The sequence below is a fragment of the Pogona vitticeps genome, chromosome 4 (genome assembly GCF_051106095.1).
Source record: "Pogona vitticeps strain Pit_001003342236 chromosome 4, PviZW2.1, whole genome shotgun sequence".
Taxonomy (NCBI): domain Eukaryota; kingdom Metazoa; phylum Chordata; class Lepidosauria; order Squamata; family Agamidae; genus Pogona; species Pogona vitticeps.
This window is the reverse complement of record NC_135786.1, coordinates 26,865,275-26,887,392: the sequence shown is the minus strand read 5'-3', so window position 1 is coordinate 26,887,392 and position 22,118 is coordinate 26,865,275. Positions and strand designations below refer to the sequence as shown.

The 22,118-nt window shown below is 39.4% G+C and overlaps 1 protein-coding gene across 1 annotated transcript in view; it reads left to right on the top strand.

Annotated features, from left to right (window-relative positions):
- TOP1 (DNA topoisomerase I) overlaps positions 1-7,865 on the top strand; it is an 82,625-nt gene extending 74,760 nt beyond the window's left edge. The window contains exons 17-21 of the mRNA XM_020789227.3: positions 7-121; positions 667-794; positions 2,480-2,574; positions 3,784-3,933; positions 6,433-7,865. Of these exons, the coding sequence (XP_020644886.3) occupies positions 7-121; positions 667-794; positions 2,480-2,574; positions 3,784-3,933; positions 6,433-6,535 (591 nt within the window). The 3' untranslated portion in view covers positions 6,536-7,865. The remainder of the gene's footprint in view (positions 1-6; positions 122-666; positions 795-2,479; positions 2,575-3,783; positions 3,934-6,432) is intronic.
- Positions 7,866-22,118: the final 14,253 nt, after the last annotated feature.

The window sequence follows — 22,118 nt, the reverse complement described above, 5'->3', positions numbered from 1 at the left end:
CTTTAGACTAGCATCTTAAATAAGCATCTCCAAGACCTTATGGAGGGGCTTACTGCCAAGGTATTCCGAACATATAATGCCTCTATTACGCTACAACAGCAGCTGAAGGAGCTCACCACTTGTAAGTGTTTTTAGATTAGCCCATCTAGTCCTTTGTCCTTTTGATTGTCACCTTGTCACGGATGCAGTCCCCAGAGCTTAGGCTAGAATATATCACATTTCTATGCATCTTGTTCACGGGCAGCTTTTTTCAAAATATTTCTTGAAATCTCACTCCTCAACATCACTGAGGTTTTATAAATAAATTAATGTTTGAAGGCTCACTGAAACGAAATAGTAATGTATCTGTGGCAATCCAGAAGTGAAATGTATGAAAATTTTGGGATATCTTTAAAATTAACAACTTTGGGTTCTATGGGAATATAGTTAGCCAAGTTGCTTAGTGAATCTTTCAAGTCTTCCATGGTCAAGCAGTCTCTAGGAGAAACAGGTAGAATCCGTCTCTCACCCAAATATTCTGCTACTACTTATGTCTCCCATCCCACTTGTCTGTTAGTGCTTCAGTCAAATAATGATATATTGATGACAAAGGCATATCCATAAGAGCTATTTAAACCTTTCTTTACCAAAGTACACATTTTACTTCTTCATTTTTAACTGTTCCAGCCGAAGATAACATCCCAGCAAAAATCCTGTCTTACAACCGTGCCAATAGAGCTGTTGCTATTCTCTGTAACCACCAGAGGGCGCCTCCAAAGACTTTTGAGAAATCCATGCTGAATCTACAGACTAAGGTAATTACTTTCCCTTTGGTTAAAAAATAAACTGAGGTTAACTTTAGTTATCTCTGTTATCTTTTCAATGCCAGCCTATCTTTCAACTAGTAAAGCTTGATGTTTCTCATTTTCAAAGGATTGTCCTGTTTGCTAGCATCTGAAGATGCAAGTTATAGTCTATAAAACTGTATGCTAATTGCCAATAAAATGTGTAAGTCTTTTAAAGTACAGGATTATGTACTAATTATGTTTATGGTGTTTGGTTTTATTGCAAAAATCCTTTATCTCATCTTAAGAAGCTGCTTTGAAAAACTCATATTCACATTACTGACTGAATTGCTTACGTCAGAAGACATGTTAATAAAATAACTTGTAAAAGCAGGAAAAATACTTTGATGAAGGGATGGTCTTTGATTATTAGTTTTTCATTCTGGTTTATTCTGGTTTTCCATTTTGGCTTGAACAGGGCAGTCTTCAATGCCTCCATCCAACCACATTTTTCTACAGTATGTTCTCTTCTGTCAAAAGGAATCACCAACTTAGGAGCAGTTTAGGCAACACAGGGGACCGCAACAAAAATAGGGAAGAGGTGGAAAAGTTGCATTGAATGAGAAGTTTGGTTTCCCATTCTATAGGTTTTGCTTTTTATGCATACACCCTTAAGGGAGAGTAGTAGTGTAATTTTAAGTACCACCTGTGGCTGAGCTGGTGGTATACTTTTTCTGATGTTGCCCCAAGACCTCTTAAAGATTAGTTCTCTATGGAAAAACTTTCTGGGTGACCAGATTCTGACCAATTCCTATAAAATAATTTTTCCCAATCCCCCTTTTCAATAGCCAAATAACCTACAACCCACCCCGCACCATGTTTGCATAAATAGGCCATTGTCTGTCATTTCCCAATATGGCGGCACTGTTGATTCTGCTGCTATCTGCCCTCCTCCCGCTTCTGCGGCTACCATTTCAAAACTGTTTTACCAGCTTTTCCCCAAAACCCAGTTTTGCCTTTAGAAATTCTCATTCCTTCAGTGTTTATAATGCAGTGGCCACTTACATTGGTAGGACAACAACTTTCTGGTGCTCCCTTGATTTATGCATCTGCTGTGGTTGTTTCAAGAAAGGATTGCCTGTTTCACCTCATAAATCAGTAGTGTCCATCACATCTCTGGCTGATCTTACATCTCCAAAACAATTGAAGGCTTATTCTGCTATGGTGTTTGCCTCATCTTTGGTTTACTCTAAGGTCTTTGGTTGCCAGACCCTTGCCATGTAGCTCCATGATCCCAGCCATCTACTTTCATCAGGCATTTATAGACTTGATGTTCTGGGCAAGAAATTATCTTGTATTTGATTCTGTGGTGGTTTTCTTCCATCTTGTGACTTTAGCTCATATCTCCAGTACGTTTGTGTGGTGATTATCCAACTGTGTGATGCAGAGAGACCACACAGAAGAGCTGGTTGGTTATCTGTAACAGTCATACGTGCATTCATTAACCCAACCTTCTCCCACCACCATCACCAAGCTTCAGGCTACTCCTTTTTTTAGCAGATTGACAATAGAGGAGATAGGTAGGCATGTCATTCACATATGGTACGGTTGTGGGGTGGGGGCAGAGAGAAAGAGTAAGCCCTTCTTTTGTCACCAGTTCGCAGCTTGTCAACTTCACACCTCTTGACTCCTGTTTTTATTGTTATTTTGCCTAGATTGATGCCAAGAAGGACCAGTTGGCTGATGCAAAAAGAGAACTAAAAAGCGCCAAAGCTGATGCCAAGATCCGGAGGGATGAGAAATCTAAAAAGTGAGTCTGTCTGCTGTGGCACCTGTGTATATCCAAGTGTAGGCAGTGGTGCTACCTTTGGCTTAGAATAAGATATCTGTTTTGAATAGTTGCTTTGTGGTGAATACTGAGCCCATTTCTATCTGTGATTCAGGCTGCCATTCTGTACCACTTGAAAACTGAATTCATTGTGGTTTACTTCTGAATAGGCATGCATTGGTTCATCATTTTCCTTCTCTTTCAAATCAGGAAGGATTCACAAAGTCCACTCTGCAAAATGTGTAGCAGACTAGAGGACTAGAGATAATTTCCATGTTCCCCTTTTGTGCATTGTCCTTTCTAGCTACAGTATATGACTGGTCTGATTATGCTTGCTGTGATACTATTTCATTTTAACATGCACATGCGCTGTGTGTGAGAAATTCTGAGGAAAGAGTTGTGTTTCTTTAAATCTAAATTGCTCCTCGTTTCCTAAGTTTTTTTCCTCGTGCCATCTAGACAATCATCCTAGTTTGTGGCTGCATTAATCAGAAACAACTGCACCATTTTAAATACTGTTAAGAAATGTCCCTTTTCCTCATTGGTGTATGTGTTTCATTTCACTCGCCCAGTCGGGAACATCTGATCTTTTTTATTATTATTACATATTAAGTACATTTCTATTCTATCGTTCCTCCAGTAAGCTCAGGATGTGATGTGCACCTTCCAGTTTATCTTCACAGTATCTTGCAAGTTGGTCAGGCTGAGAAAGAATATTTGGGTCAGGGACACCCAGTGAATTTCATACCTCAGTAGGGATTAGTTCCTGGCTCTTCCAAGACCTTGTCGGCCATTCTAACCACTGCACTGTATTATGGAACTGTTCAACAGCTGAGGAGCATATTAATCTAGTCTGGTCTGTGCAATTTAAACGTATTGTGAAGGCTTTATGACCTTCATGTGATAAGTGATATGGGGAGATTGAGCAAAGTACCCTTTAATTTAATGTTCTACCCAGCCAAGATCTTTCCAGCTTACTTGGGGCAACTAGCAACATCTGTATGTACATCTCTGTATAAGGGGACCTATTCTAAACAATGGTTATGAGGCCAAAGAATATAAACATTCAAAGTGTGTGATACATTTTAATAGTGGGGAATGATGACAGTTGCTTTTCAGTTCCATGAGAGAGTTACCTGATAGGCCTTGCTTTATGCTTAGCAATCTACTTCAAATACTTCTTTTCCCTAGGACTGTTGAAAGTAAGAAGAAAGCTGTACAAAGAATTGAGGAGCAGTTGATGAAGTTGGAGGTCCAAGCTACAGACCGAGAAGAAAATAAGCAAATTGCCTTGGGAACCTCCAAATTAAATTATCTGGATCCTAGAATTTCTGTTGCCTGGTAAGCTCTTGCCTGGGGAAAAGGGAGGAGGGATTGCAAACCCCATCTTTTTGTCTTTTTCAGGAATGACACAGGTACTTGGTTCTGCTGAAAATGATATTTGCATTAACTTGGCTGATTACTGGGTGGGTGGACTTGGTATGCTTTTGAGTCAGAATTCTGTGTTGCACATTAGTTTTAAAAGATACTAAACATCTGGCAAGTGGCTAGAAATGCACATCCATTGTGAATGCAAGAAATGCACACCAAAAGTGATGTATAAGAATGTAGTATAGGCTTAAGCTGAAGTGTGTTTGGGACACTGGGATAGAAGCAATGAGGTCTGGGCTGTACCATGTCAAAGAACAAGTGAGGGATCACAGACACAGCTGTTCTTCCATATTAAAATATGATTCTTGCACATACAACCTAATGGCTGTTGCTTCTGTTTTTTGGCTTGGCTTGGTTTGGCTTTTAAATATTGCCAAATATCAGATATGATTCCCTGTGTGTGTAAACATTCAGCTATCTAATATTTACACACATGGGGAATTGGTTCTTTGCTTGACCATAGGAGAGGTAAACCAGCAAGAGTAGACCCAACAGATCAGCTGAGCTTAAAGCCAACAAAGCATAACTATCCTGTTTAGTTGTGTTGCAAGACTCAGACCTTCCTGTAGCTTCATAAGGTCTGTATCATAAATATCAGGAGTCACAGCTTTGATACTACGCGTATAGTATAGAAGCCAATCGCCACAAAGACTCAGTCAGTATCTGAATCCCCCAGTGTGGCTGAGGAGCATCACTGAAATTGATGTTGCCTAAATGCACCAGTTGGTGCTCCATCATGTATGATGCTCTATCTAGGTAACACAGCATAAGTGTAACACAACAAAAAAATGTTGGGCCTAGAGAGTGAATTCAGCCCTAGCAGAAGGGGTAGTGTAGAGACAAGTAACAAAGAACGCACAGCTTGATTGGGAAGCTGCCGGAAAATTTAGCTGAATTTTGTCAGTTAGGAAGAAAAGGGTTTGTATATACAGTGGTGCCTCGCTTGATGAGGATAATCCGTTCCAGCGAAATCACTATAGAGCGAAATCCTCGTCAAGTGAAATAAAAAAGCCCATTGAAATGCATTGAAAACTGGTTCAATGCGTTCCAATGGGTGAAATACCTCAGCGTCCAGCAAAGATCCTCCATAGGGCGGCCATTTTCCGATGCTTATGCAGCAAAAAATCCATCCTGAACACAGCAGGGAGCCACTTTGAACAGCCAGCGGCCATTTTGAAAACCCGACAATCAGCTGTTTTGATCCAGGGAATCGATCGTCGTAAAGCGGATTTTGCCCATTAAAACATCATTTTGCAATCGCAAAAACATTGTTGTGAAGTGGATTCATCGTTATGCGGGGTAATTGTTAAGCGGGGCACCATTGTACCAGGTATTGAATTCCCACTGAAGGAGTTATGGAGTACATGCTGTTTAAAGAGGAGAGTAGGAGAAGTAATGAAGCTTGAGTGTGTTTGGGTCAGGGTCAACTAAAGATTGGGTTGCCCACTTCCTAGTGTGGAGAGAAGCTTCATGTTTATGTAATCGAATTTATATATTGCAAAGCCGTGCTTCCCAGGCAAGCTGGTGCTTGTAGCCCTATGAGTTTTCTATGGCGGATCAACATCAGTCTAGAAACTCAGCTGTTTCAGGGTAGTGAATATTTTCTATCAATGCCTTATATTCACCAAAAACACTTGTAGTGGGGTCCTTGTGCTGGTTTATATGGAGGTATTTGAATGTACTTAAGAGTTTCTGTATTTTGCATATTAGCATGTGGGAAATTTTTGTTAATTCAGGTAAAGATTGTAATAACATCCAACATCAAGTACATTAGATCTTGCCTTTGATCCAGCTTCTATGAGTCTTTTTATCAGTCTTCCAAAATACCATTAAAACTACAAACATAATGCTAGGGTGAAGTGCAGAAGCAATTTCTGGAAGCTGGCATGGTTGAGTTTCTCAAGAACACTAGGTTATCATGGAAGTGTTAAGGTTCCATAGGCGTAGTTCTTTCATTATGTTTAGGCAAGAAGGAGAGTATTTATACATACACTTGGATGAATAGGGCATCTATCCTCTGAATATAGATACAGAAGCCCATCGTATAATCTATTTATAGATCATTTTCCTTAGCTCATGTTGAAATGCGGAGAGGGTAGTTTATAAGAGCTGTATGAGCTTCTTCAGAACATCATATGGAAATTTGCTCTTTGTTTTACAAAACTTTCTGAGGCTCTTTCTCTTGTTTTCCTTTTTTTTTAATAGCCTGCATGCAGAATAAGGGTGGGACTGCACCTGTATTCTGAGTGCAGGGGTACGAGGACTAGAAGAATGGGACTAAGGTTATTGAGTATGGTCTAGTTGCCCTTTCTAGTTGGTCTATGTATTTTTGGCATATCCATGAGTATTGCTGTTAACCATTTAATCTCTCCTCCCCATCCCTTTGTTCTTGTCCCTCTCCCTTTCCAGGTGTAAGAAATTTGGAGTACCGATTGAGAAGATCTATAACAAAACTCAACGGGAGAAATTTGCTTGGGCAATTGATATGGCAGATGAAGACTTTGAATTTTAACCTGATATTAATGGGCTGTCTTTTATGAAAGAGAAGGGGGAGTAGCCTGATTTTAAGGAATTGATAAACTGTGAGCCTTACTTGTCCTTTATATTTGGGGGAGGGGGGCATTGGGAGGGGGGGAAAATGTCCAGGAAAATACCCAACATCGTTGAGAAAAGATACACTTGGAAATACTATTAGAGGAGCTGAGCCAGTTGTCCTATGGACAACTTACGTAAATCTGTTTCAGAGACCCAAATTCTAGCTGTATGGTTTGTTTTATCTCTGGAGATAGGACAAGTGGATGGGAGAATTTGTTGACTTTCTTCCAGGCAAATTCACCATTACACTGAAAAGCTTGGAAATCATTAGCTACTGTACACAGAATCCAATGAGATATTGGTGTGTTTTTACAGTTAGGGTTTTTGCAATAACTTCTATATTTTAATAGAAAATGGACTCCTTAATTTCCCACTCCCTCCCCTCACATTAATTTAACATAACTGAAGCCCTTGGCGCACTGGCTCTAGCCAAAATGGTCACCATGGAAACATTCCGTTGTTTCCATTTTTACTTGCTGCCATCATGGTATTGAAAACTTATAATAAAAACATAACATCTCTTCAAAGCAAAGCATGATGGGAAGATCCTTCCTGACTTGAGTAGGGGTGTTTTTGTTAATGTGAATTTTTACTACTTTTAATTATTTTAAAATATTTAAACTTTTTTCTTCTTGATCTTAAAGATCATGTAGATTTGCAAAGGATAGGAAGGAAAGGGCTAGGGAGGGATAATGGATTATGAATACAAATTAATTGTAACAAAATGTTTTCCCATCATACTTTGTTCTGAGTACATAATAAATATATATATATAGATATATATATATCAGAAATATCCACATTTGTGGGTTTGGTTTTGCTTTCTCTTCCAGCAGGTTTTTTTTCCTCCCTTCTTTTTTAAAAAAAGAAACCTCCCTCTCTCCTCTCTTACTTGAAAGATTTTATTGTGTAAAAAGAACTTTCACAGGTCAATAAAATTTTGAGGGAAGTGAGCTTTGGTCCAAAAAAAAAAAAGAAATAAATAAATAAGGAAAAATAATTAAGATTTTAGGGCTTTTATTTTTTCTTTTGTAATTGTGTACAAAAAATTAAAAAAAATAAAGCAGAATTTTAATGTGAACCCCTTTTTTGCTATAATCCATTAGTTTTAGAGGCATTGTTAGCTTAGTGTGGTGCAAAGAAAAGTTTCCCGCAGTCCTTCCTCAACAAGTATCTTCTATTTTTATCATGAATTCCCTTTTAATCACTGTAGGTTATTTAAAATAAATTCCTACAACTTAATGCTATGCCAGCATCTGTGTGTTCTTATCCCCAGAGGGCAAAACAGCTGGCTGTGGAGCAGTACATGTCCCTGATGTTTTGGTGATGGCTTCAGAATGGATTAGATAGGGAAAGATGAAGAAATGTGTTCATTTTGCCTTTAAATGCACATCTACCTAACTTATACCACTACTTCATGGTATCTGCGAATCACACGTGGTTGTGTCTGTGCCTGCACAAAACCTTGACCGAGCAGCCTTTTAAGTACACATCTACCTGTCATATACTTTATGAACTAATACAATAATTAGTTATCTCCAGTATTATATACATCATTTATTTATTTTATTTTATTTAATTTATACCCCGCCTATCTGGTCATTGCGACCACTAGGTCGCTATCATGTTGTCAAACAGTTCTCCAGCTGAAATAGTGTATACAAAAAAAGCATTGTATTACAGGAAATTCTATACAAAGATGTACATATTTTCATGCTGGTTTTAACAAACATTCAAAAGCCAATATACGACAGAATGAACGTAGCACATTCACCACAATGGATTTCTTAGTTTCTAACTCAGGGATGGGCACTCCCAGCACCCTGGAGTGCCATTGCTCCACCCAAAAATATTGATTTTTTTTAAACTCTAGAAGGTCCCCTTGTGCCTTCCAAGGGCATGCAAAACCAAAATTCTGCTCTTGTGCTATTCTCCCCTCAATCCAAAAAGTTATTGTAATTTTTTAAAGGCCAGTATAGAATCAGAGACTCTTTTCAGTTAAAAATATTTTAAAAGGAAGTATGTCATTGGAAGGTTGGGCACAAGAGCATCCTTCCAAGAATCACGGTTCGGGTGCTATCTTCAGAGTTCTAGAGGTTGCCCATCCTGTTCCAGATTGTAGGCATCACCAACCAGGTTGTTGATCTCCAGTTCTTGAACATTTTGTGGAATATATTGCACATGCATCTTCCATACATCTTAAGATGCCCACAGCCTGGGTTCATCATTTTTTCTTCCTTACCAAAAAGGTCATTGTTTTGGAAGGAAGCAATTTAAAAATTTAAAAAATCAACTTATTTACTCTCCTAGAAAGGTTCACTAAGGTTCAGAACTTTAGCATATTTATTTGGAAGAAAATGTCATCTAACTCCATGCGTCCATGTCCCAAATACATTTAAGAGCTAAGGATATATCAAGGTATATTAGACGGCTGAAATTACACAAGTGATGTGTTACTTCATCTTTCTTACAGTGCATGTGCATGGAAACCAGTGAGATAACTAGAAAATAGGAGCCTGCAGGAGGTTAAAATGATGTTCATCTTGTGCTTTCCATAGTACATGCAAGAAGATACACTGTCACATGTCCTCTGAATTTGGCATATTCAGCCTCAACATTTATGATGAGTTGAAACACACAAGTAGAAAAGAGTAGAAGCCCCCATAACATTAGTAATGAAAATTTGCAAAAATAAAAAATATTGGATAAATTTCAATTTACTGTGTGACATTCTGAACAGCTTTCACATCTCTGTGATAATAGGTAAAGTCTGGGCTGCTTTTGTCCATGTCACTTCAAATGAATCACACAGAATAGCAGCTCCGAATGATCTTATTTACCTCCATTTCTGCTTGGTTCATCTTAAATTTGCATATTCAAAGCACAGAGTATTAATGATTATGTGAACAAATCCTGGGGAGGAAATAGTTGTGTTAGGGGAGTGAGGATATGAAAAAGATTTACTAAATTCCTCATCTCCGTCACCTTAAGGTATCCCTGCTCAATAAGAGGGCTTGATGAGGAACTTGAAGACTGCAAGAATACTTGCCTCTAGCCAAGAACAAAACAATTCTTCTAATTTGCACGAAAAATGTTGCCACTAACTAAATAGATGTCCTTTTTCCCTTGAAAAACAAGAGCAAATGTACACACAACAAGCACAGAACTGATATCTTTTTAAAAGTTATGAAGTATGCAGTGTTCCAAAATCTTAAATGTGTATATTTGTCCATTAAACAAAACAGCAGTACAAGATTGTGCAAAACAAAACAAAAAACACCAAGCCTTGAGCAGTCTACAGAACACCGTTCTTGCAATGACCAGTACTCGGAGTGTTTTCCAAGGAGATGAATTATATTGCTTCCCCATCCCTATATGTGAGGATAACCTGGAAGACAGAAACTAAATTCAAAATGATGTTGATAGGCTGGAGCACTGGGCTGAAAACAAAATGAAATTCAACAAGGATAAGTGCGAAGTACTGCACATTGGAAAAAGAAACCAAATGCACAGTTACAAGATGGGGGCGTTCCTGGCTCAGCAATACTATAAGTGAGAAGGATCTTGGAATTGTTGTAGATCACAAGCTGATTATGAGCCAACAGTGTGATGCGGCTACAAAAAAGGCAAATGCTATTTTAGGCCATATTAACGGAAGTGTAGTTTCCAAATCCAACGAGGTGCTAGTTGCCCTCTATTCAGCACTGATTAGGCCTCACCTTAAGTACTGTGTTGAGTTCTGGACACTACAATTCAAAAAGGATGCTGACAAACTGGAATAAGTTCAGAGGAGGGCGACAAGGATGATCAGGGGGCTGGAAATCAACCCTTATGAAGAAAGACTGAAAGAATTGGGCATATTTAACCTTGAGAAAAGAAGAAAGAGGGGTGATATAACAATACCTGAATGGCTGTCATACAGAGGGAGGGAGCAGGATCTGTTCTTGATCATCCCAGAGTGCAGGACATGCAACAATGGGCTCAAGTTACAGGAAGCCAGATTTCAATTGAATATCAGGAAAACCTTCCTAACTGTTAGAGCAGTAAGACAGTGGAGCCAATTACCTCAAGAGATTGTGAGTGCTCCAATACTGGAGGCATTCAAGAGAAAGACAATCGCCTTGCAGATATCCTTTGATTTGCATTCCCGCATCAAGCAGGTGGTTGGACTTGATAGCCTTATAGGCCCCTTCCAACTTCAGTGTTCTATGATTCTATGACAAGGCAAGCAAGGGTTCACATCACAGCAAAGTAGGCATACAAAATTTGGGGCCTTATATGTGTTCTGTATTCCTATCTCTCCACATCCAGATCCCATTTATGCGGTGGGGGGGGGGGGGAATACTGAATCTGGGATATTTTTTTTTTTTTTTTTTTTTACAATCTACACTCTGAGCTAGTTTATATATACTACCTGGAAGAAGTGTGAGGGAGCTAAAACTAAGAACTTGGGACAAAAGAGGGTATCTGTATATCCATTGATCAGTAGGTATCTTAATTTTACTTTGGCACCTTTAATTAATAACAGAGATCACATACTGTATATATAATTTCATAAGTTCCATGTTCAACTTATATTGCCAATGGAGCGTTAATATAGTGATCTGCCCTAAGCTACCCACTGAATTTATAGCAAAGATGAAATTTGAACCAGTGATTCTTGCAGTTCATGTGCCTATTGTCTGCTTTACTAGTTGAGATTCTGCTTTGTAAAACATACAAGCTATACTCAGTTGTGACCACATGTGGCTCATTGAGCTAGCAGGTGGCACTGTTCTCCCTTCTTAAAATAAAAGGAACAAAAAGTGTCTGGCCGGGACCATCAGGTGGAATTTAGATTTCCTTCAAAATGTGCAGTATATTTCAGGAGATGGAATTGGGGCAGATACACATAACGTGTATTTAGATTTCCTTCAAAATGTGCAGTAGATTTCAAGAGATGGAAATGAGCTACAGGTGAATAATTCAAGTGTGTAGTTAGAGGAGTTGCACTGCTTTTTATGTCTTTGTTTACAGTCTTTCCTGAGGCGTGGTGAACCCTACTATGCCACAGAAAAGCATTGAACTTGACACAGAAAAGGGTTGAACTTGGCAGGCATTGTTCATGTGCTACTAAGCTTAAAATGGACTAGAAAAGTTGCTGCTGTTTAAAGATGGGATTCTCAGGAGCACCCCATTGCCACCTGCACGTTCCTTTTCTATTCTGCAGAGAATTGCATCAAATACAGCTTGTTTAACAAATCTGAAATCAAAATCAGAAACAAGATTTTTAGACTTCAACCATAGGTTCCCAAAGTGGTCTATATGGACCCCAGAGGTCAATTTTGACTTGCAGGGGGTCCACGTCAGAGAGAAAAAAATTGGGGGTGCAAGTTTAGACTTGTATCAAAGCTTTGCAGGGGGTCTATGGAAAACAAGTAAGTTGGCAAGTGGTCTATGGGACAAAGTTTGGGAACCTTATGTGACTGAAGATTCTCAGTCATCCAGATGCCGTTATCTCTAAGTTGAGTCATGGCAACTGGACTTCTTATTAGGTTGAAACATTTTGCTACTCATCCAAGTAGCTTCTTCAGTCTGAGGAGAATTGGTAGGATATATCCTCCACCTTGGTTTTACTTCCCCCTGGTCTGAATAGACTTGTAAGATGGACAAAGGGGGGGGGAGTGAAAATCCCACATCTGCAGTCCTTCTCCACCCATTATCATGGGTCATTAATGGTCATTAACAGTGGTCTTTCTGGTGGGTGTGGTCCTGATCTTCCTGGGGACAGATGAAAGGGCAGCATGATAAATAGACAATATTGTATCTAAAGCTTCCACCCCTGCTGATTGAGGGATTTTTCTATATGCACATGTATGGCCTCCCTGACCCCTCAAACCACCTCTCCTCCATCCAAAATGAGTACATCTTGGTCATCAAATTAGGGTCCTTTGTCCTGCTGATTGTTGTCTTGAGCCATTGCCCTTCCTGTGCTGGGCCATTCTCCTGTTTATTGGCTGTTTGGTTTCTCCAATGTAGAGCTCCCAACACTTCTCTGCATTGGACCACCACATATACTATATTGCTCCTGTTGTGTTTATCATGCTGCCCTTTCATCCGTCCCAAGAAAGATCAGGACCATATCCACGAGAAACACCACTGTTAACAACCCATGACAGTGGGTGGACAAAGACTGCATAAGTGGGCTTTTTACTCACCCTTCCCATCTTTTGTCCAACTAAGGAGCCTATTCAGACCAGGGGGAAGGGAAACCAAGGTGGAGGATTTATCAGGGGTCTCCTACCAAATCTCCTCAGACTGAACAGGCTACTTGGGATGAGTAGTGAAGCATTCCAACCTAATAAGAAGTCCAGTTGCCATGACTCAACTTCCAGATTTAATGTTATGGTTCCGTTTAGAGTCATTATCATAGTTGAGGTGTGCATCCAGTTTACTCTGTGGTGTCACTTGACTTTAATCCACAACTTTAAAATGTTAATAATTATTTTGTTAAATAGTACTAATAGGCCAGGTAATAATTCATGGAATTTGCAAAAATTCAGGTTGGAACTGATGATTCCTCAGTGAACAAGTGATCTGCAGTTGGCTTGGTTCTAATCACTATATTGCAAACACTGAAATAGAGCTTTCTCCATACACTTAGGTCTGAGGAAGTGGACTTGTCCACAAAAGGTCATATTAAAATACAGCAGTCTTTAAGGTGCCACAATGTTTCTTCTCTTAATTTTTTTTAATTTTTTTATTTTTTGCCTTATATGCTAGCATAGACTAACATGGCTACCTCTTCTAAACTTCTCCATAGTTGTCTCTCTCCTATCCTAATACAAATCATTTTAAACTGAACTTTAGAAATTCACTCTTTTAATCTGCTTCTTCCCTTCTCGGATCAGTTTTAATTTGTGATAAAGACGGATAACAGCTGACAATACTAAAAGTTGCCTGCAAGCAGCATTTATTTCTGTTCCCATAATAGGAACAATGGACCTGGTCAAAATGGGCTTTCTATATTTACACACTCCAATCTCTTCCAGCTTCATCCCATCTACCATGTGCTTCATTATTCATCTCTGTCTGAACTTACTATTGACAGGAAGTTTTGGAACAAGCTTCTCCCAAGGGACAGTGTTTCCTTCCAGGGGTTCCCTCTTCCTTTTGTTTATGTTTAAGGCAAGGAGGAAATCCAAATGAAACATGACCCTTGGTAGGAACAATGCTGCCAAATGAAAGACAACAGCAGGCATGGAAAATCTATCCAGAAATAACACCTTGTTTAGCTTCAGATCTGAGAAACCAGGTTTCCCTCTGCACAACATCTTATTTGTGATGGAAGTTCAGCTTTTCTAGTCTAGTCAATTTCATACATGCAGAGTCATGGACTTTAATTGATAAAAATTCTCATTTTGTTCTTGTTTTTACCTCAGATGTCATCTGATCATGTGCTGGTGGGCGAGGGGTGTGTGCTGAGCTACTTTATGTTTGGCAAAATCCTGCATTTGACATTTTTATTTTTGTTCAGTTTGCTATTTTATCCTGCCACAATAATTGTGTTTTGGTAACAGCTCAAATTCCCTATGTTGAAGTATGAGCATTGGTATTCAAACATACATATTTTCCTGGCCAGATAAAATCACAGATAATATTCTGATTATTATTATTACATTACACTTGTTATTTCTAATTATTGCTAATATGCGAGGGCAAATCAATGGTCAAGCCTAAAAATTACAAGCTAAATCCTAAGAATTTGTGAATGACATGACATGTTTGCAATATCACTCATTTTAATTTTAAGAAACATGTTAGCAGCTATTGGCAATTGTTTTAAATTGGTAAGCAAAGACATTGGACTGCATCTAGCTGTTGAAGTTAATATGGGGAAGACAATGGCCTGATGTTGCTTTCATATTTTTTTAAATATTTGCCTTAATGTTTGGTACTCTGCCATTTTTGTACTTCCTGTTCTTTTTGAGGCTGCTTGTTGATTATTAGTATTAGTAATAAGCAAAGTGTAAATGACATATGCAGGACCTGTCATGAATCCATCATATGGCTGGATGCCCAAGCTAGCATCAACAGATTACATATGCAGCCATAAACAACTTGCAAAGATAATTTTTCAGCAGTTAGCCAAATCTCATCATTTACTCATATATTTTCCTCCATATTATAAATTCCAGACACCTCCAGTTTTACTATGCCGGAACAAACAAGTTTTCACAGTTAAAACAGTTGATTTTAATAAGCTTCGTATTATATTTCTGGATAAACAACAAAGAAAAACATACTTTATAGAATTTGATGTTCCAGCAACAAGTAACCTGAAAAGGTTGTTGTGGGTTTTTCGGGCTCTTTGGCCGTGTTCTGAAGGTTGCTCTTCCTAACAACCTTCCTAAAAACCTGAAAAGGCTTTTCTATATTTGTTCAGTTCAGGGAACATTATTTGCCTGGATGTCTGAGTGCATAGCATTTAAAACTGGATTTTCAAGAACTGAATAAAACAAATGTCAGAATGTATGTAGGGAATATCTCAGATGCACAAAATATATGGCTGCTGTCAGGGGCCAAACAGGTATCAAGTGTACAAGAACTTCCTTTCTTCCACAAGGCCCAAGATCTACTAACTGGATCCAAATTAAAAAATGATAGGGTCTTTATCTCAGATAAGAAAGAATAAGGAATAGGCGGTGTGACCTTCAAGATTACACAAAGACAAGAGAGAGAGAGAGAGATACTTTTTATCATCCCACTAAAAAATTAAATAGAAAGCTTTCAGTGGCTAAAATCCACTTCCTCAAGTTAAGCACATCTCCTTCATGGGTAGAGCAGAAAGTCTTTGTGTTGTTTCCCCCCTACAGTTAAATGAAAAGTTATGTTTCAAGCAAGCAAGGTGTGTGTGTGTGTGTGTTGGGGGGAGGCAAACACAGGTTAATTGGCCGCCTTTTGGTCTCAAGAAGAGGGGTGTAAAAACCCCAGGCCTTGCTTCAAAGACGCTAGAGGCCCAGACTCAAGTAAACCTGAATTGTCTCTCACAGACATGTATCATCAGTTTTTAGACTCTTTGTCTACCATTTTTCTTTTTTTACTATCCCCAGGGTAGATCAGCAACATCCCATGCTATAAGATTTCAGGAGCAAAACCTGACACTAGAGAGAGGGTAGGCCCTTGTAAATACTGAGGAGGTGCAGGAAAGGGAAGCAAATACAACCCACATGTAAACACTTCTGCATAGAGACCATTTGCCCTGGCACTAGCTGAGAAGAGGTAGAGACAGATGCCCAAGTTTGAAAAATACCTGATGAGAATAAATCAAACTCTGTTATCCTTTTGAGTGGCTTATTCTGGAATTTGCCCGTCTGAGGGCCTAGAAAAAGACAGGAATTCCATGAGACCCATTGTCCTAGTCCAGGGCGTTTCAAGTTAACTCATATACTTTGGCTTATCTCCTGGCCTTAATGCTGAATAAAAATTATGCCTTTTTATCACCTATTCCCTTAGATGAAACTGTGTTGTACAAACTATCATATCCCACATGATCACAAGTGGCTCACAGGTGAAAGCACTTTCATGTTTATGCTTGAGGTAGGAGGGTGGCTTGGAGTTAAAACTTGAAACACTTTCTTCCAGCCCTCACCTTAAACACTGATATGCTGTGTATGCTAGTGCTGATACAAATGTTGTGGTAACCTATTTCCCATCATGTGCCCAACCAGTGTTTCTGCAGAGACACCACAAGCCTATGTTTCTGATACCACATATCTAAGATTATGCACTCACGCCCCATATTCATTTCCTGTTGATTACCTCATTCTGGATCTGTATTGTATTGGATGCACGCGCATGCACACACACACACACACACACACATGGTGATGAGGGAATAGGGTTCAGTCACCTTTTCTGTGGATGTAAGGGGGACTCCTACCATTCTGTTAAAGAATAATAAAAGGGAGATATTTTGACACTCAGATCCTTGCAAGTATATTATACAGAGGACAGAGTTGCTTCAGTTTTGAAAAATGCCCCCTAGAACAGAATGGGTTTAGGGTGTTCTTGTTTTTTTGCAAAATTACCCTCCTATAGAGTTTAAGAGGCCTTTTTTTATTCCAAAAAGTATAATGGGTGGGGCTGGATAAACCTTTGGAAGTTGCCTGCCCCACAGGCTTTATTGTCAGAGGAGACCCTCCTGTTAGGCAGAGTAGGGCAGCTACCTGAGAGAGCAAAAGTGAACAAGGAGGGAGATGCCGGAGAGCAGAACTTTGGATGTCATACAGTTTTCCTTAAGGGCTCAGCTTGACTGCAATTTATCCCGCTGTTTGATCTGTAGTTGTCACAGTCAATTTTGAGTTATTTTTCATAGACTACATGACATAAAGCTTGCCACAAGTATTCCTAGTTGGGGTTAATCTTTTTTGGTAGTGATTCGACTCCCATCATTTAGTTCTTGCTCCTCCAGTTTCTTCCCTTGCTTTCCACCAAGCTACTTTTTTTTGGGGGGGGGGGGATGAAATCCTGGCATGCTGGACAAGCCATTCAATCCCCTCAAGTTCAAATTCTCATTTAAGAAGAACACACCCACAACCAACTTCAGAGCTCATCCTGATGGTTATTTGTAGACTATTTTCTAGGAACCATGGTCATCCTCATCATAAACCATGCTATTCCCCTCAGGTAGACTACATTTTAAATTCTCCTCTGCACTAATCTGGCAAGTTGTCATATCAAGTTAGTGCAGTCATCAGTGACCTTTTTTTAAAAAAAGAAGTTGAGATAGATGAAGAGGGATTAAGAGCGCCGTTTTAATAGGGTAGCAGGCTGTGATGCAGGTGATGATTTTAGCAATTGGATGATGTGGTGTAGACTCTTACAACAATGGGATAATTAAACATTTCTTTGTGAATGGCAACAATGAGAAACTGCCAGAGGCATGGTATGGAAAATACTGTAATGGACTAATATGAATAAACGCAGGACCACCTCCCTGTGTAGTTGAGCTCAAAGTTAACTTGCCACTCTCAGATGTTAGGGAAGATGGTGTCCTATTACTAGAAAATAAGTTAGATTCAACACTTGGCTTTCGCACATGAAATGCCATTTTATCCTTTGAGTTGGGCAATGAAATATTTTGGGCCCACCCTGTATTGTGTATTTGTCACATTTCAGAGCCAACCTTGATCTTTGGAAACAATTTCAGCCCAAACCTTGGTGAGTTCCTGTCTCATATTAGAAACTGAGGCAAACAATGCTCTGCATTTAGCAGTTTAGCAAGCTTCATCTTTCTCTGACCGGCATTCACACTGCCAACATCATAACCCTCTGATTTCCCATCATTGGAGCTGCTAGGTTCAGCAGTGCTGTCATAATTGTATAAAACAAAGAATGGGTCTAGAAGGTATTCTCTTTTCCATTCAAGGCAACTGAACCTGTCCCCAACTGAACCTTGAAAACTCATGGCGACTTAAATTGGCCATTGACCCTTGATGCAGAAGCAAATTATACGAGCCTTGCAAATAAAAGGTGAGCTTTCCAAATTTGCAGTTTGTGTACAAATCATGTTTAAGATTTCTCTAAAGCTGCCACAGCCGTTTCCATGCAGGCATTCGCCAAAGTGGTGGAGGCAGCAGCCTTTATACAATTGGATGAGCAAGTAGCCTTCAAAGGAAAGGCACTGAAGCCATGAAGATGTTGGTGTGGGAAAAAGAATGCTCTAAATGAATTTATGTTCTCTAAAGCTACTTTAATGTTTTCCTGCATGGCATGCAGGCATGTAGGAGGAAAGCAACATGGCAAACATACTCCTACAATTAGCACTCCTCACAGTGGCTGGTGGATGCCATTCATTCAAAATATCATATCATCATATGATAATATCATCCTTGGACAGACCTTCTAAAAAGCTACATTTCTGGTAGGATTGCCATATTGTCTATTTGTTTAGTCACATCAAGATGCCCCGTTAACCCATGAGTTGGCCCAGATTCTCTGGTTTCATTCAAAATGGGTAGGCGTCTCTGAACTTACTGGAAGCCGAAGTACAGGGCAAAATACTGTATATAGATACTATTTCGCCCAATCCTGGGATACATAGTTTGATGAATTCTTTGTTAGTGCCTTTCCAGGCAGGGGAATTGGAGGAGTCTGGATCACCCTTAAAAAGTTCTTATCTTCAGTGTGATCTGTTTTGTCTCTCACTTGAGCGATCCTTCTGTTCACACTGGAAATCTGTACAGTGGTGCCTCGCAAGACGATTGCCTCGCGGGATGATTAATCTGCAAGACTATTAGTTTTTGCAATTGCTGTTGTGCTTCGCAAGACGATAGTTTCCTATGGACAATTTTCACAACAATTTTTCCCCACTGGAATGGATTAGATTTCAATGCATTCTAATGGGAAACTGCGTTTCGCAAGACGATGTTTTCGCAAGACAACGATTTTCACAGAACGAATTAACGTCATCTTGCAGGGCACCACTGTAGTTTCCTGTGAGAAGGGTCCACACAAGTTTTTTTATTGCTGATTTATTCATGAGTACGGAGGTAGCAGCAGAGCACAGTGGTGGTGAGGCAAGCTTGTGATGGTAGTACTGGTGTGAGGGGAAAACATTGGGGAGACAGAAAGGAGGAAACTCCTCCCCCTTTCCTATCTTTCTCCTCAGCCAGGACTCTGCTGCCTTGTGGAGGGGGAGCCCATGGAGTTGACATAGCCCCCTTCCCTACCTTTTCCGACAGCTATCCTTCAGCCCACAGCAGTGATTTTCCTTTTTGTTAAATAAACATAGTCTTTTGATATATTAAAAGAGCAGTGCATCCACCTAGGATGGTATTCGAATTATGCTGCATCAGAGAAATGTTTTTTTGAAAGACAAAAATAGGGGGAGGGGTTCTAGCCCTGTGCCAAAAATGTGCACAACAACAGCTCTTATAGGGGCAGGATAGATCAATTTTAAGTCAGTGCTTCCCAGCCTTGGATAACCTAGGTGTTCCTGGACCACAGTTCCCAGAAGCCTTCACCACCAGCTGTGCTGGCCATGGTTTCTGAGAGCTGCAGTCCAAAAACAATTGAGTTATCCAAGGTTGCCACTTATCTAAGTAGAAGCGTGTGGATGCTGTGATTTAAAACAACCCAAACTGTACCAACAGCAATCCATATATTGATCTATATGCCAGTCAATGTCAAACAGCTGTAACTATGTTGTGCTGATATGTTCATAATAAAAAACTTTCACAGATGTGTATATTTTTTTTCAGGTAGATAATAATGAAATGAACCAGATATGCAAAAAGGGAGAAAGAAACAAAGGAAGCAACTTGATGCCTCCTTCTCAAGCCAGGGTTGGCTTTCTGCAACACCCTCAATGAGTGAATACGTGAAAACAGCCCTGGGAATTTCTGCTGCGTAGCATAAGAAGTTCTTAAGAGTTCAACAAATATAGTTTGCTTTGAGAAATTATCCGTCATGTGAATCAGAGTTGCTAGGCTATGTGCTCAGCTGCTATCTGAAGCGGCTTTACTTAAATAACATTGTGTCATGAATCACACAGGAAATAAGGACAATTACACCAGCAGAAGTTCTCAGAGAAATTGTACATCTTGGTCGCTCTGTATAATGTGCTTTTCAAACCTGGAAGGGCCAGAGGATAAAAAGCCTCTAGTTAAAACTCTCCTCAATACAAGTATCCATGAGGCCACCTTTACAAGTAAAGAGAAACTGGCCACTCAGTGGCCTTTAAAAGGCAGAAAATGTTAAAGAATTGTCTAAAACAGACATATTTTCTCCTCAGTAAGACAAACAAAATAAAATTAGATCTGTACACAGGATAAGACAAAGGATAAGGCTGCCTCCAAGACATCAAATAAGCCATTGCAAACCATGCTAAAACAGGACACACATTCAACAGTAGGTGGGTTTGTGAACCCACTAGGAGCACTAGAAAGATTTGGTGTCTTTTAAAATTTGGTGTCTTGGGTCAAAGCCCCAGCTGCCTCACTTTAGTTACAATCCTGTACAGCATTAACCTGCAGCTTCTTATCAAAGTAGCATGATGCATTCTACTCATGCAATTGCTTTTTCTTGTTGCAAAGCACTAAATTGTCTGTGCAGAATTCATTATGCTCTCTGTGGAGATCTCTCTAGAGATTATCCCCCTGACTAAAATACAGTACTGTTAAAAAAACAGCAACATTTCCTGTGCTGCAAGATTATATCTTGCCAGCTAGCCCAGAGAAAAAAATGCATATGTCTCTGCCAAATAAGCAGTTTAATATTTGGGGTATGTGGTTGATTTAAAATACCAGGTTAGGCATTACAATGCAAGAGACACTCAATAGAACACATGGCACAAGTATAAGTGCCATGATGGTGCACATGACTGCAAGTCAGCTCTGAATGTTTTCCTGAACATGTGCAGAACTGTGAAGGTCTCTTCCCTAAGCCTGGCTAACCAAGTGAAGTCAAGGGGAGCTTCCACTGGCAGTTGCCCCAGGTATATTCCAGACGGCATCTGCAGTGCTTTCCAAAGTTACAAGAAGGCACACCATGACAGACGTTGATATTTAACCCCAAGGAGCTTCCCCTCTAAAATTGGGATACTGGGAAAACAGAGGAAGAAAAAGTAGACAAGGTAAACAAAAGGAATATGCAGTAGTTTCATTTGCACAGATTTAGACATGGCTAGAGCATGGGAAAAGTACCAGGGGCCATGCTAACTGGAAGATTCTGAGGGCTATATTCAAAGAAAGTTAACTTTACCAATGTCTGTCTGTGATTACATGCCTTGGAGCAATGTGGCTTGGAGACAAAGGGTTTTACTGAAGTATTTATTTATTTTTATGCCTTTGTCCTGAGAAAATATCCAGATAGCTTACATAATTATAACACAATATTAAAGCTAAAACAGTGGATTATTCAAATATTAAATCAGTTAATAATATCATATTAAGAATGTTAGATAAAGCATTACTAAAGCAGATTTAGGAGCAACAAATGTTGAGAATTTGTTAATGTATTCTCTTTGGACATAAGCAGAGTTAGGAAATAACAGGTTGCAAAGATACTATAATACTGAGAGAGTAAAATTCAGTTTAGTCTATTTACAAATATACAGAAAGCATAGGCATTCAACTAGCAGCATGACATAACGTGATACAACGCATAGCTTAGAAATCAGTGATCTGACTTACAGCAGATAAGATGGCCCCTTTGCACATGCCTTTTATACATTCTCGGGACCAATCACAAAATGCATCACTTCATTTCACACCTACATAAGGTTACATCATTTTCTACAGCTGCACAGCATCAAGTCTTAAACCTTGGTACCCACCTGAATCCACTTAGTACGTGACTCAGGTAAAAGCAGCCATTTTACTTTTTATTATACAACATTTATATTTAATATTTATTTATTTATTTATTTTATTTACAATATTTTTTAGCCGCACCATTGCCAGTGAGATACATTTTCAGATCAAAATCTCAACAACAAAGTGCAAACCATCTCATTT